The sequence below is a fragment of the Erithacus rubecula genome, assembly GCF_903797595.1.
Source record: "Erithacus rubecula genome assembly, chromosome: 21".
Lineage (NCBI taxonomy): Eukaryota > Metazoa > Chordata > Aves > Passeriformes > Muscicapidae > Erithacus > Erithacus rubecula.
The window spans coordinates 3,032,180-3,044,984 of NC_136673.1; the positions used below are offsets into that span (position 1 = coordinate 3,032,180).

Genomic DNA, 12,805 nt, shown 5'->3' on the forward strand with positions numbered 1-12,805 from the left:
TTGAATTCCCCCACACTGCTCAGATTTGAACTCCCATTCTCATCTGTATCCCAAATTTTAATTCCCATCCTTGTGTCGTCCCAAATTTTAACTCCTATCCTGTTTGTCTTGTCTCAGTTTTCAGCTCCCATCCTCATTTCTGTCCTCCCAAATTTTAACTCTCCTCCTCATTTGTGTCCTCCCAGATTTCAACTCCCATTCTCATTTGTGTCCCACATTTTAACTCCCATCCTGATTTCTGTCCTCCCAAATTTTAACTCCCATCTTTGTGTCCTCCCAGATTTCAACTCCCATCCTTGTGCCCTCCCAAATTTTAACTCCCACCCTTCTGTCCTCTTAGATTTTAACTCTCATCCTTGTGCCCTTCCAGATTTAACTCCTATCCTGATTTGTATTTTCCCAGTTTCCAGCTCCCATCCTGTTTTTTTCCTCCCAGTTTCCAGCTCCCATCCTGGTTTTTTCCTCCCAGTTTCCAGCTCCCATCCTGGTTGTATTTTCCCAGTTTCCAGCTCCCATCCTGGTTGCATTTTCCCAGTTTCCAGCTCCCATCCTGGTCTGTATTTTCCCAGTTTCCAGCTCCCATCCTGGTTGCATTTTCCCAGTTTCCAGCTCCCATCCTGGTCTGTATTTTCCCAGTTTCCAGCTCCCATCCTGGTTGTATTTTCCCAGTTTCCAGCTCCCATCCTGGCTGTCTCCTGGCCTGCAGCCATCCCTTGTGCAATGCCCTTGGTGCTGGGGGATTGTTTGGCAGGGACAGTTTCCAGCAGAAGTGCAGCTCCTGCTGCCCAGTACAGCTGCCAGGACACTCACCCTGCGGCCTGGCTTCCCTGCTGGACCAGGAGGACCTTGGATGCCTCGTGGACCCTGCAAGGAATCAGGGAGAGAGGAAGAAATGTCACCTCAAGGGACCACGAGCTGAGCCAGAGATCCCACAAATCATAAATCATTCCCTTGCCACCAGAAAATGGGAGCTTTCCCTTAATGGGGGATTTAAGGCTTGGAAGAGCAATATCCTGAGCATTTCTCCACACTTAAAATTATCATTTATGTCCAGGACTCCTCCATGGGTGTTTTTCCAGTTTTACTCTGCTGGTTTAAAACCACATCCAGAGCCTACATTTGGATATTTGGGAGACATTTCCATGTCAAAAACCTTCCCACACCTTCCTGCTCCCAGCTGGCTCAGGGTGATCCCATCCCTGCTGCTTCCCAGCAGGCAGGACTGGCTGCTCCACTCTGGTTCTGCAGCTCCCCCAGTTCCACACTCACCTGAGGTCCCATTTCTCCAGCTTCTCCCTTCAGTCCTCCACTGCCCGGGGGTCCCTTTGGACAGAGAAGAGGATTTGTTGTACTTTTCCTCAAGAGGGAATATTCCACATTAAGGAAAAGCCATTCATGGATCCAGAGCCCACAGGGAGCTGGATCCGCTGGGTGGGCTCCATCCTCACCATCTCCATGCTCAGCAATTCCATCACTACCAGTTCCATCCTCACCATCTCCGTCATTTCCCATCTCCATCCTCCCCAGTTCCAGCACTCCATCCTCCCCACAATTCCATCCCCCAATTCCATCCCCCAATTCCATCTCCCCAATTTCATCTCCTCAATTCCATCCCCCAATTCCATCCTCCAATTACATCACTCCCCAATTCCATCCCCCCAATTCCATCTCTCCCAATTCCATTCCCCAATTCCTTCCCTCAATCCCATCCCACAATTCCATCACCCCCCAATTCCACCCCCCAATTCCATTGCCCTGATTCCATCCCCCAATTCCATCACTCCCCAATTCCATCCCCCAATTCCATCACTCCCCAATTCCATTCCCCAATTCCACCCCCCAATTCCATCACTCCCCAATTCCATCCCCCCAATTCCATCTCTCCCAATTCCATTCCCCAATTCCATCACTCACCAATTCCACCCCCCAATTCCATTGCCCTGATTCCATCCCCTAATTCCATCACTCCCCAATTCCACCCCCAATTCCATCACTCCCCAATTCCATCCCCCTGATTCCACCCCCCAATTCCATCTCTCCCAATTCCACCCCACTGATTCTACCCCCCAATTTCATCACTCCCCAATTCCATCCCACTGATTCCACCCCCCAATTCCATCACTCCCCAATTCCATCCCCCTGATTCCACCCCCAATTCCATCACTCCCCAATTCCACCCCCCAATTCCACCCCCCAATTCCATCCCCCCGATTCCACCCCCCAATTCCCCCCATTCCCCCTTTCCCCACTCACCATGGGGCCTGGTCTCCCTGTCAGTCCCATGGGTCCTGCAGGTCCCCTCAGTGCCAGCTGCAGCACAAGCACAAACATTTGCTGTCACTTTGTGGCTGCACTGGGACAGAGCCACCCCTGTGCCACCAGCTGTCCCCACACCCTGGCAGCAATGTCCCCATCCCCAGGGAATTCCAGATTCCAAAATTCCCCTTGCCCAGCTTTGCTGTGGATTTGCCCATGGAATGAGATGGGCTTCGAGTTCCCAACCCAAACCATTCTGTAATTCCATGAAATTCCATGTGGACTATCCACAAATATTTATGACCCCACTTCAGCTCAGGAGAAATATTTTTTTCTTTATTGTCGTGGTGGATCAATTTGAGAGGAATTTTCTCCTTTTTTTTTTTTTTTTGGTGACTACTTAACATCCCCCAAACTCATCTCCAATTCCAGCTGAACACAGGGGGCTTTTAGCTCCATAATTAAAGAGTTGTGTTAACCATGCATCAACCCACTAATTTCCATGGTGGGAAATGGAGCTGGGCCATGCTTTAAAACATCCCTCAGACAATTTGTTCCCTCGTGACAATCCAACACTTCCAAAGAGTTGTAATTATCTGTGTACTCCAGTAATTAAAATCTACCCAGTGATTGAGCTTGGAATGGCAGGAATATTGCACAACTGCTGGGTTCTGTGGCATCTTTTTACAACACCCCATTAAAAGGGAGATGCTCTGAACCACTGCTGGCTGCAGCAACACTCAGTGCTTAATGAAAGCCAAATTTTAAGGGGATAAATCAACCTAATAATGCAATTAACAGCAGTGATAATGAGAAAAACAAACCCACAAAAGGAAAAGGTTATTCTTGCTGCAGGACCCTGTTTTATAATCCTGTCATATGCTGTAGTTCCTCACAAAAATGATTTTTTTTTTCCTTCTTTCTGCATCATGGTTTTCAGCTCAAATGTTGAAGTTCACAAATAAATTCATTTTTGTTCTTTCTAGAAATATTCAACTTTTCATCCACAGTCCAGAAGTTACCCAGGATTTATTTGGATTCATTTTTTTTCCCCCCCAAACCTGAAAATTTAGATTAAAAAGGGACTTTGAACTTTATATTTTGGCAAATCACAATTTTCAGCAGACAGAAGGAAAATAAAAAGAGAAAAGAGCAAAAGCAGAGAGTTGGAGAAAGCAGATGCTTGTCATGAAACGTTGATCAGGTCAAAGCCCTTATTTCCCAGGAAAATAAAATGCTGATGGAAAAATGCTGGGCAGGCTGGAAATTAAGACTGACAAGGTAACACCAGGAACATAATCCAGGATATTATTGGCAGCACAAGGTTAATGGACAGGAAAATGCAGTGGCTGGGGGGATCAGGACTCTGCCTGAATCTGTAAAAAATCCAATTTCTTCAGAAAAAGCAGAAAAAATTCCCAGCTCAGGAATGAAAAAACCCAACAGGGGCAGGTCCCACCCATGGAGGGACATCCCAATGGATTTTATCCCATCTAAGAGTGAAATAAATTGGATTTTTAGCTTATTTTAGCCCAAAAAAATTCTGTGTTAAAATCTGCAAGCAGCTCAGAGTGACAAATCAGCTCCATCCACACACTGTTGAGGTTCTGGGAGCTGGGAACAGCTTCCATCTGTGACATAAGTTTCATTATTAGGATTTTCTGGGGGGAGAACTGTACAAAAATAAGAAAATGTTTTGAGCACAGCCCCCAGCTGCTCATAGGGACCCTCAAAATACAAATATACCAAAGGCAGCAGGTCTGCAGGAAATTAAACCCAGCTTTGCATCAGCTGGAGCCTTGCTGGCTGGTAATAAAAACCCAAATTGTGCAGGTGCAATCCCATGGCAGGTGAGAGGTGCCACCATCAGCACTGGGGAGATGTGGGAATTCAGAGGATCACAGAATCAAAAAATAACAGAATCACAGAATCATAGAATAACATGAAATCACAGAATCACAGAATCATAGAATAACACAGAATAACAGAATCACAGAATCATAGAATCATAGAATAACATAGAATCACAGAATTCACAGAATCACAGAATCACAGAATCACAGAAACACAGAATAACACAGAATCAGAGAATCTAAGAATAACATAGAATCACAGAATCACAGGATCACAGAATAACATAAAATCACAGAAGCACAGAAACACAGAATCACAGAATCAAAGAATAACACAGAATAACAGGATTACAGGATTACAGAATCACAGAATCACAGAATAACAGAATCACAGAATAACACAGAATAACAGGATCACAGGATTACAGGATCACAGAATCACAGAATAACAGAATCACAGAATAACACAGAATAACAGGATCACAGGATCACAGGATTACAGAATCACAGGATCACAGAATCACAGAATTTTGGGTTGGAAGAGATCTCCAAGATCAGAGTCCAACCCATGCCCCAACACCTCAATTAAACCATGGCACTGAGTGCCACATCCAATCTTTTTTAAACACACCCAGGGACGGTGGCTCCCCCACCTCCCTGGGCAGACCATCCCATCACCCTTCATCCATTTATCACTCTTTATCTCCCATTTTTCTCAGTCCTGCTCCTGCCTGGCCACTGTCCAGCCTGTTACAGGGAGTTATTGTGGCCCAACAAGCAGCACTCAGCACTTGCATTTACCCAACTCCATCCCACCCAGCTCTCTCTGCAGGGCTCTCCTCCCTTCCAGCACATCCACAGGCACTCCCAGCTCAGTGTGGTCTGCAGCTTTGCTCATGAGGCTCAGAGGGGTTTGTCCTGCTTGCCCAGGTGGCAGCACTCACCCTGGCCTGCTGCAGGATGGCCTGGGCTTGTGCCTCCTGGGCTGACACCATGGGTCCTTTGGAGCCAGCGTCGCCTCCGCCGCTGAAGCGGAACTGGTGGGAACAAGGTGGACAAAGCAGGTCAGGGCTTCTGTCCCAGCCCTCAGCAGCCTGAGCAGCTCCATTCAGCAGGGATGAATGCCCCAAATCCATCCCAGCACACCCCTTTCACCCCACTGCCCTCCCTCGGGTCACCCAGCCCGGGGCCACCAGCAGCGCTGCCAGCTCGGGCTGGGGAACAATGGGGGATTGTGGCCTTGGGACCTCACACATCAATTCAGCGCCAGCAGGGCTCTCCCAGGCTGGCATCCCTGTTATCCCAGGCTGGCATCCCCTGCTCTCCCAGGCTGGCATCCCCTGTTATCCCAGGGCTGGCATCTCCTGTTATCTTAGGGCTGGCATCCCCTGTTATCCCAGGCTGGCATCCCTGTTATCCCAGGCTGGCATCCCTGCTCCCAGGCTGGCATCCCCTGTTATCCCAGGACTGGCATCCCCTGCTCTCTCAGGCTGGCATTCCCTGCTCTCCCAAAGCTGGCATCCCCTGTTTTCCCAGAGCTGGAACCACCGAGATCCATTTGTTATCCAAGGAAAACACGTCCTTGGGGTAAAGGAGATGGGAAATTCCTGCAAGAAGAGGCATTAAACAGCAGCAAAGCCCAGAAATCTGACTCATTTCAATATTTTTTTAATTTAAATTTTTTTTTAAATTTAATTTTTGTACTCACAGGCAACATCAGCATTGTCCCTGGTGGTCCTGGCAATCCATCTGCCCCTGGGAGACCTGGGCGTCCAGGTGGGCCCTGAAAGGAGAAGAAATTCAAATAAACATCTCAAATGTCCTTTGGTTCTGTCCACACATTAACAGCTGTGGTTATGAACAGGGATTGAGTTTGTGGGTATCCCATTTTTTTCTTAAATTAAAATCTTAATTCCCTCCTCTTCCATCCTGCCCTGCTATTTCCAAAACTGCAATTTTGGGCTGAGAAATCAAAATCCCTGCAATGCTCCAAGTTCACAGAACAAATATTTAGGTGGGATCTGTTAAAACCTATTAAAAAAACCCACCCAAAAATAGATGAAACTTCCTAACTCAGGATCAGTGAGAGAGAAATGGAGGAAAATAAATTCATTCCAAGGCCAAGAAAAGCCCCCAGTGCTCCTTTTGTGGGATTGAGGACTTGGCTACTCCTTTAGCTAGGAAACACCAAGATTAAATCAATTTATGGCAAGCAATGAACATTTTTGTAGTTCTAGATCTCCCCAACCTGCCTGCAGCCAGTTCAGACCCCAGGAGAAAAATGGAAATACAAAATTCTGCTACATATATAGCATATAAATATTAGAAATATATGTATTGTATAATAAATACATATAATTTATATATAATAAATATAATATACATAATATATAATATATAAAAATACATTATATATAGCATATAAATATAAAATATATTTAAAATATAATGAATACTAATATAATATAATATAATATAATATAATATAATATAATATAATATAATATAATATAATATAATATAATAATATGTTTTATATTATAAACTTCCTTTTTTCTCTTCTTCTCCTCCTTTAACTCCAGCCCTGCCCATGATGGAGCAGAGCTGAGCTGCTTTATCTCTCTGACAAGTGATACAATAATTTTACCCACAAATGCATCTTTTTCTTTCTGCCTGGGTGTGGGAAATCTTTTCCTGGTGGAATGGACCAGCAGGGGGTGGGGAGGGCACCAAGGAGGAAAAATCAAACCCATAAAACACTTTGGAAATTTAAATTGATGAATGCCTGGAAAAAAAAAATGCAGCTCTGGGTGCAAATGCGGGATTTGCTGAGATCAGGGATGGGAATTTCACTTTGATTTTGGGCTGAGAGCAAAGCCTGGGGAATATTTCCATGGAATGGCTCAGTGGAGTGGGAGCAGAAACCCACAGTGCTGAGACTTCAAATTCACCAAGTGTCTCCCTCTCCCTGCTTATTTTACAGCCCTGGTCAGAAAAATTACATAATAGGGAGATGTATCTTGTAGTTTTGGGGGTCTCCTAGTTAAGGTGTTTGGGAAAAGCAGCACCCTGGAAGAATTCTGAAGCCAAATAAGGATTTTTATTTCTATTTCTTGAAGGATGTTGCATTTCTGAGGTGAAATTTGCTCCTCAGGGGAGCAAATTCCTTTGGGATTTGTGACTGGGTGGTTTTGGAAGGTGAAGATATTTTGTGATGAGCCCCCCAGACACCCAAATTTCCAAACAAGCACTGTGGAGCTGCAGTTGGCTCTAATGCTGCAGTTTATTCCCTTCACAACAACACATTTTCCCACTTCCTTCCTGCCAGTCTGGAGCAGCTCTGTGCCATATTTCCTTCTTCCCACTGCTCCAGGAAAGCTGCCTGAGTCACCCCAAAGCATCCTGAGCCCCCACAGCCAGGCTGCTCCTCAGATCTCCTGAAATAAATAAATCTCTTTATTTTTTCATCCTGGATGAACCAGGGCTGAATGAGTGCTGGCCAATATTAACAGAGATGACTGTTGTTGGGCTGTTAATTCATTGCACCTGCCTGATAGCAGATTAAAAAAAAAAAATCTCTTTATCAGATGCAGAGGGAATGTTCCTCACTCTGCACGGGGGGAAGGGTCATGTAAATTCATGAGCCACACTCTCAGGGTTAATAATAAACAAATTAAGAGAGGAGCTGCTCTAATTGAAAAGGAGGGTTTAAATGCAGTTGCAGCTCCTGGCTGTGTGAGTTCATCACTTTTCTGAGTCCCCTGTGCTGTGTTACACTCTGTGCTGAAATGCAAATTATTCCTTTGACTGGAGCAGCACTGAGGACAGAGTGTCTGCTGCTGCTCTTGGCTCTGCAGCTCCAGAGGAGCTGGGCCAGCAAAGATCTGCATCTGCCTGGACAAATGACAGCAGAGAGTGCCCAGGGCCAGCACCCAGCCTGGCAGGAGAGCAGCAGAGAGGGAGAGCTGGCATCACACAGGCTCAGCACTGAGACAGGGGAGAGTGCACAGCAGCACCCTGGAAAAATCCAGAAGCCAAATAAAGATTTTATTTCACCCTGGGCCATTCAGAGATGCCCAGCTCACCCACCCTCAGTGAGTTGAGGCTGCTGGGGCAGCAGTGCAGAGCCACAAGGGTTAAGCCAGGCTCAGGGGCTGTGGGCTGAGGCTGGATTGATTCTGAGCTGGCAGGCAGCAATCGATGGAGCACGGGCAGGGCTCTGCTCCTCAGTCATGTCACAGCCACCTGAAATGTTATTGCTGCTCCACCAGTGAGCTCAGCCAGGGCAGGGTCCTGCCAGGGACAGCAGCAGCCACAGGGCTCCAGCCCAGGCCCCAGGGAGCAAAGAACCTGAGCTAAAAGAGATGCCTGTGATCTCAGCAGCTCCCAAAACACAGATCACTGCAGGTGACCCTGAGAGAACAGCAGGGCTCAGGTGGGATTTGGGGCCACCATCCCCAAAAACACTGCCTTTGAGGAGACATCCCAAAACTGGAGGCTCTTCACAAAGCAGAGGCTGCCAGGGACAAAACTGATTTACAGCAGCATCCAAAGCTGAGTTATGGCACTGCTAAAAACACAAATCAGCTGGGACAGAGCAACAACCCACCCAGGGAAAAGGTGAAGTGCTGAACAGGAGCTCCTTTCCCTCTGGCAGAGCCTGGGACATGGAAAAGCCACAGGGAAGGACCCTGGTGACACCCCAGGACCATCCTGGGCCAAAACAAAGCCAAATTCTCTGCCAGGACTCACAGCAGCAGCAGGAATGGGGGTGTAGAATCCCAGCTGAACCCTGATTTCCCTGTGCTGATGATTCCCTGTGTGTTTGTCCCTCCTGTTTTCCCAGTGTCACACTGGGAGGAGCAGCCAGAGGGCACAGGCAGAGAGCAGAGGGGTTGCATGTTTTTATATTAGGTTTAATATTGGTTTTAATTTGGAAAATGGCTTCATGTATTTGAGTAATGAGGCTGCTCCTCAACTCTTTTATCCCTGGATGAAAAGCTCTGCCCTCTATCCCAACATGAACTCCTTTAGGAATTGCTCTCACAGGATTTTAACAGGATTTTAATAGGATTTTAAGGCTCCAGAGATAACCCACAGCCCCACTCTGCCCACCCAAACCCACCCAAAACTCCAGCAAAAATGAGAAAACCACCACTCACCCTCTCCCCAGGGTCACCCATTAAACCCACAGGTCCTGTTGGTCCTGGAGGTCCTGGAAGGCCCTGGCAGTAAAAACAAAAGAGGAAAAAAATATGAAAATGAGTTATTATTTGTAGCAGATTTCTACAAGGAGCAGGAAAAGATTTTGAGCTCTCTGTTTATTTTTACACCAGAAAATCCACCCCAAAGCTCTCTCTGTTCACGTGTGTGGCAGATGGGAGCAACAGAGCCCAGCATCCCCCATCTGGAGCAGGGGGAAAATTCCACTTACTGCTGGGCCTTCAGGACCAGGGGGACCTTCCACCAGCATTCCCTGGGCAGGAGGAAGGAAAAAAAGTGATTAGACACATCCTCAAAGTCATTTGGAGCACAGGGAAAAGCCCAGTGCTTGGTCTGTGCTTAAATATTTCAGCTCTTGTTGTTGCATGGAGACATCTCAGAGCTGGAGGGTTTCCACTCCCTCTGGATGACTTCTCCCAGATCATGGAAAAACCAATTAATATATTTAATATATTTAATTGAATGTATTTAAACCCCACAGAACAGCCCTTACTCGCAGCACAGTATCACCTTCCCCACCACAACCTTGTCCCTTTTGCTCAGGCAAAAAGCAAAAATTCTGGATTTTGTTCAGCCTTGATGGTGCTGGAGCTTGAGGAAAAAGCTTTTCCCAGCTCTAAAAAGCTTAAGAAGAAGTTAGCAATCAAATTGCAAGGTGGTTTTTAAATTATTTTATTTTCTTTTTTCCAGAGTGCACACAGTGATTTCCTCTGTGAATGTAGGAAATCACTGTGTGGGAAAAATTCTGGGATATTGTTACTCCAGCCTCTTCAGTCTAAATATTTTGTCATCACTTTAGATCAGATCTATCATGCAGTCAGGAAAATTAAAGTTTGGGAGGTTTTTTTTCCCCCTCCTTCATGAGTATGTAAGAAACCTCCTAATCCACCTGGGAAATGCTTTCCTGAAGGTGTCAGGATAATATTTTAGGAGGAGCTCTGTCCCTTTTATGTCTGGATCAGAAATAAAACAGCAGCCAGGCTGAGTCAGCAATTCCCAGCTCACCTGTGGCAAACAGGGACATTTTTCCTAAGGGATGAAATTTTATAAAAATCAGTGCATGAGCAGTTGGTTCCTGTGGGAGAAGCTGTGCAGGGGCTGCTTTGGGGTCACCCTAAACAATTCTCAGGCTCTGGTGCCAAAAAACCTCAGCTGACCCCACTCCAGCAGAGCTGAACGAATTTGAAATGTCTGCAGGAAAATCCAGGCATTCCTACCCCAAAAAACCACACTCCCCCTAAGCCCAGAGCAGCAAAAATAACCTAAATCAGCCTGTCCATGAGCCAGCCCTGCTTCCTGCAGGGTTTCTGCACCAAAAAAATGCGTGGCCAGCTCTATTTTCTGCTTTTCCTGGTGTCCACACTCATTAATCACCACGGAATTTCAAATCCCAGGGAGGATCTGGCTCCCACTCCAGCTGGATGTGAGAGGGGAATTTGCTCTGGAGCTCCTCAGCAGGAGGAACCCAGGCCATGGGTTCATCCCTGGCAGGTTCAGCCATGGAAATGTTTTACTGGTGGGGATTGGGAGTGAATTCCTGCAAGCTGCAGGGAAATCCCAGCACATGGACACCCCAAAATCCATCCTTGTTGAGATCCCAGCACATGGACACTCCAAAATCTGTTCTTGTTGAGATCCCAGCACATGGACACCCCAAAATTCCTCCTTGTTGAGCTCCCAGCACATGAATACCCTAAAATCCATCCTTGTTGATATCTCTGCATATAGACACCCCAAAATCCATCCTTATTGAGATCTCAACATATGAATACCCCAAAATTCCTCCTTGTTGGGATTCCAGCACATGAATACCCTAAAATCCATCCTTGTTGATATCTCTGCATATGGACACCCTAAAATCCATCCTCCCTGAGATCCCAGCACATGAATACCCCAAAATCCATCCCAGCACATGGATACCCCAAAATCCATCCCAGCACATGGATACCCCGAAATCCTTGTTGAGCTCCCAGCACATGGACACCCCAAAATCCATCCTTTCTGGGACCAGTGATGGCCCATTCTGGTGTGCCAGGTTCTCAAACAGGGATTAATCAGAGTGCAGAGAGCCCCAGCCCACAGAGGAGGTTTTTGGGTTGCTGCTGTGAGCCCCAAGAGCTCTGCTCCTCCCCAGGGGAAGGGTCAGGGATAATTGGCCCATTTGGGATGTGAACATCCTGGGCATGTTCCCATATTTATCTGCTGGTTTGTGTCAGCTCTGGCCTTGGGGACATCTGGAGATTGTCCTTGGCAAGAAAGCTCCTGTGTTTCATCAATGGAAACGTGGGAGGGTTTTAGGGACAGCACCAGTGGGGTGACCCCACTGAAGGGGACAAGCCAACCATGGATTTGGGATTGTCCCAGGAGAAAACAGGGCAAGGCTTCTGCTTCAGGCACCACCCCCAAGTGAAGCCAACATCCCAAAACCAGCCCCAAAATCCTGTTCCACTTCAGAGGTGCTGAGCAAACCCTCCCTAAAGGTGAGAATCAGGGTCCTTCTAAAAGGACTGAGGGGATATTTGGGATCCTGCATCCCTCCTTCCATCCCTCCTGCCCCTGCCCTGCTCTGCTGCCTCCAGCAAGTGTCAGCACAGAGCAAGGATTGAAGGACAGCTGGGTTTGAAAAGGAAGGAGTAAAAACCCAGCAGAATCCAACTTTCTGCTTGGGTTTTGTTTCCCTTCTCCACTCCCATCAGAAACTAAAAAAAAAAAAAAAATAAATTAAAAATAAAGTGCTAAAGAGCACAGCAAATCCGAATTTCCCTGCTCAGGAGGAGCTGCACGGAAAAGGACAAGGCAGCATTTGGTCTTGTTTACTTTCTGGCAAAAGCCATCCATGCTCCAGTGTTTTGAAATAGCAAAGGCTGCCAAATTCTTTCTGGATGATTAAACTTAACTATTTTGTTCTCTTTGTAGCTTTTCAAGCTGGGTTTCTGCCATCATCTTCGTGGGGTTTGGCTGCCCCCCTTCCCTTCCCACCCCTGTGATAAGGAAATCGTTGGCTCCTCCTTTTGTTTGCAGAGTGAGAGACCCAGAAAGGAAGAGAAGGAAGGAAAGGTCAGAAATGGTTTTTTTTTAAGGGTTTTAATTGGAGTTTTGAAGCTTTGCTACTGCACCCCGGCTTGTGCCTGGCTCCCCTCCCTACCAGCCACAGAAATTTCAGGTGGAAGAGGAAAAGGAGGAGAAATTAAAAGGGAAATGATGGTCTCAGAGTGATGGGAAGGGTTGGGTGCTGTGCTGGCCCTCTGCCAAGGAAAATGAGGTTAATGGAGCTGGGGGTGTGCAGAGAGCAGCTCAGGGACAAGGATCCCCAATTCCAGCCTGGGGAGATGCAGGAATGGGGGTACCTGGGCATCCTGGCTCACAGAGAGGGAGAAAATTGGGAATTAACCAAAAGCATCTTGTTCTGTCACAGGAACCCTGAGCCAGCCCCAGCCATCCCCACCATGAGGATCCTTCCCAGCTCAGGGTGC

The 12,805-nt window shown here is 46.9% G+C and overlaps 1 protein-coding gene across 2 annotated transcripts in view; it reads right to left on the bottom strand.

The window, feature by feature from the left end:
- The window catches only part of COL5A1 (collagen type V alpha 1 chain), a 120,789-nt gene that overhangs the window by 49,526 nt on the left and 58,458 nt on the right, over positions 1-12,805 (bottom strand). For both annotated transcript variants that reach the window (XM_079323889.1, XM_079323888.1), the window contains exons 10-16: positions 9,544-9,585; positions 9,272-9,334; positions 5,818-5,892; positions 5,054-5,146; positions 2,254-2,310; positions 1,270-1,323; positions 811-864 (exon numbers count right to left, since the gene is read on the bottom strand). In XM_079323889.1, coding sequence (XP_079180015.1) covers positions 811-864; positions 1,270-1,323; positions 2,254-2,310; positions 5,054-5,146; positions 5,818-5,892; positions 9,272-9,334; positions 9,544-9,585 — 438 coding nt within the window. The remainder of the gene's footprint in view (positions 1-810; positions 865-1,269; positions 1,324-2,253; positions 2,311-5,053; positions 5,147-5,817; positions 5,893-9,271; positions 9,335-9,543; positions 9,586-12,805) is intronic.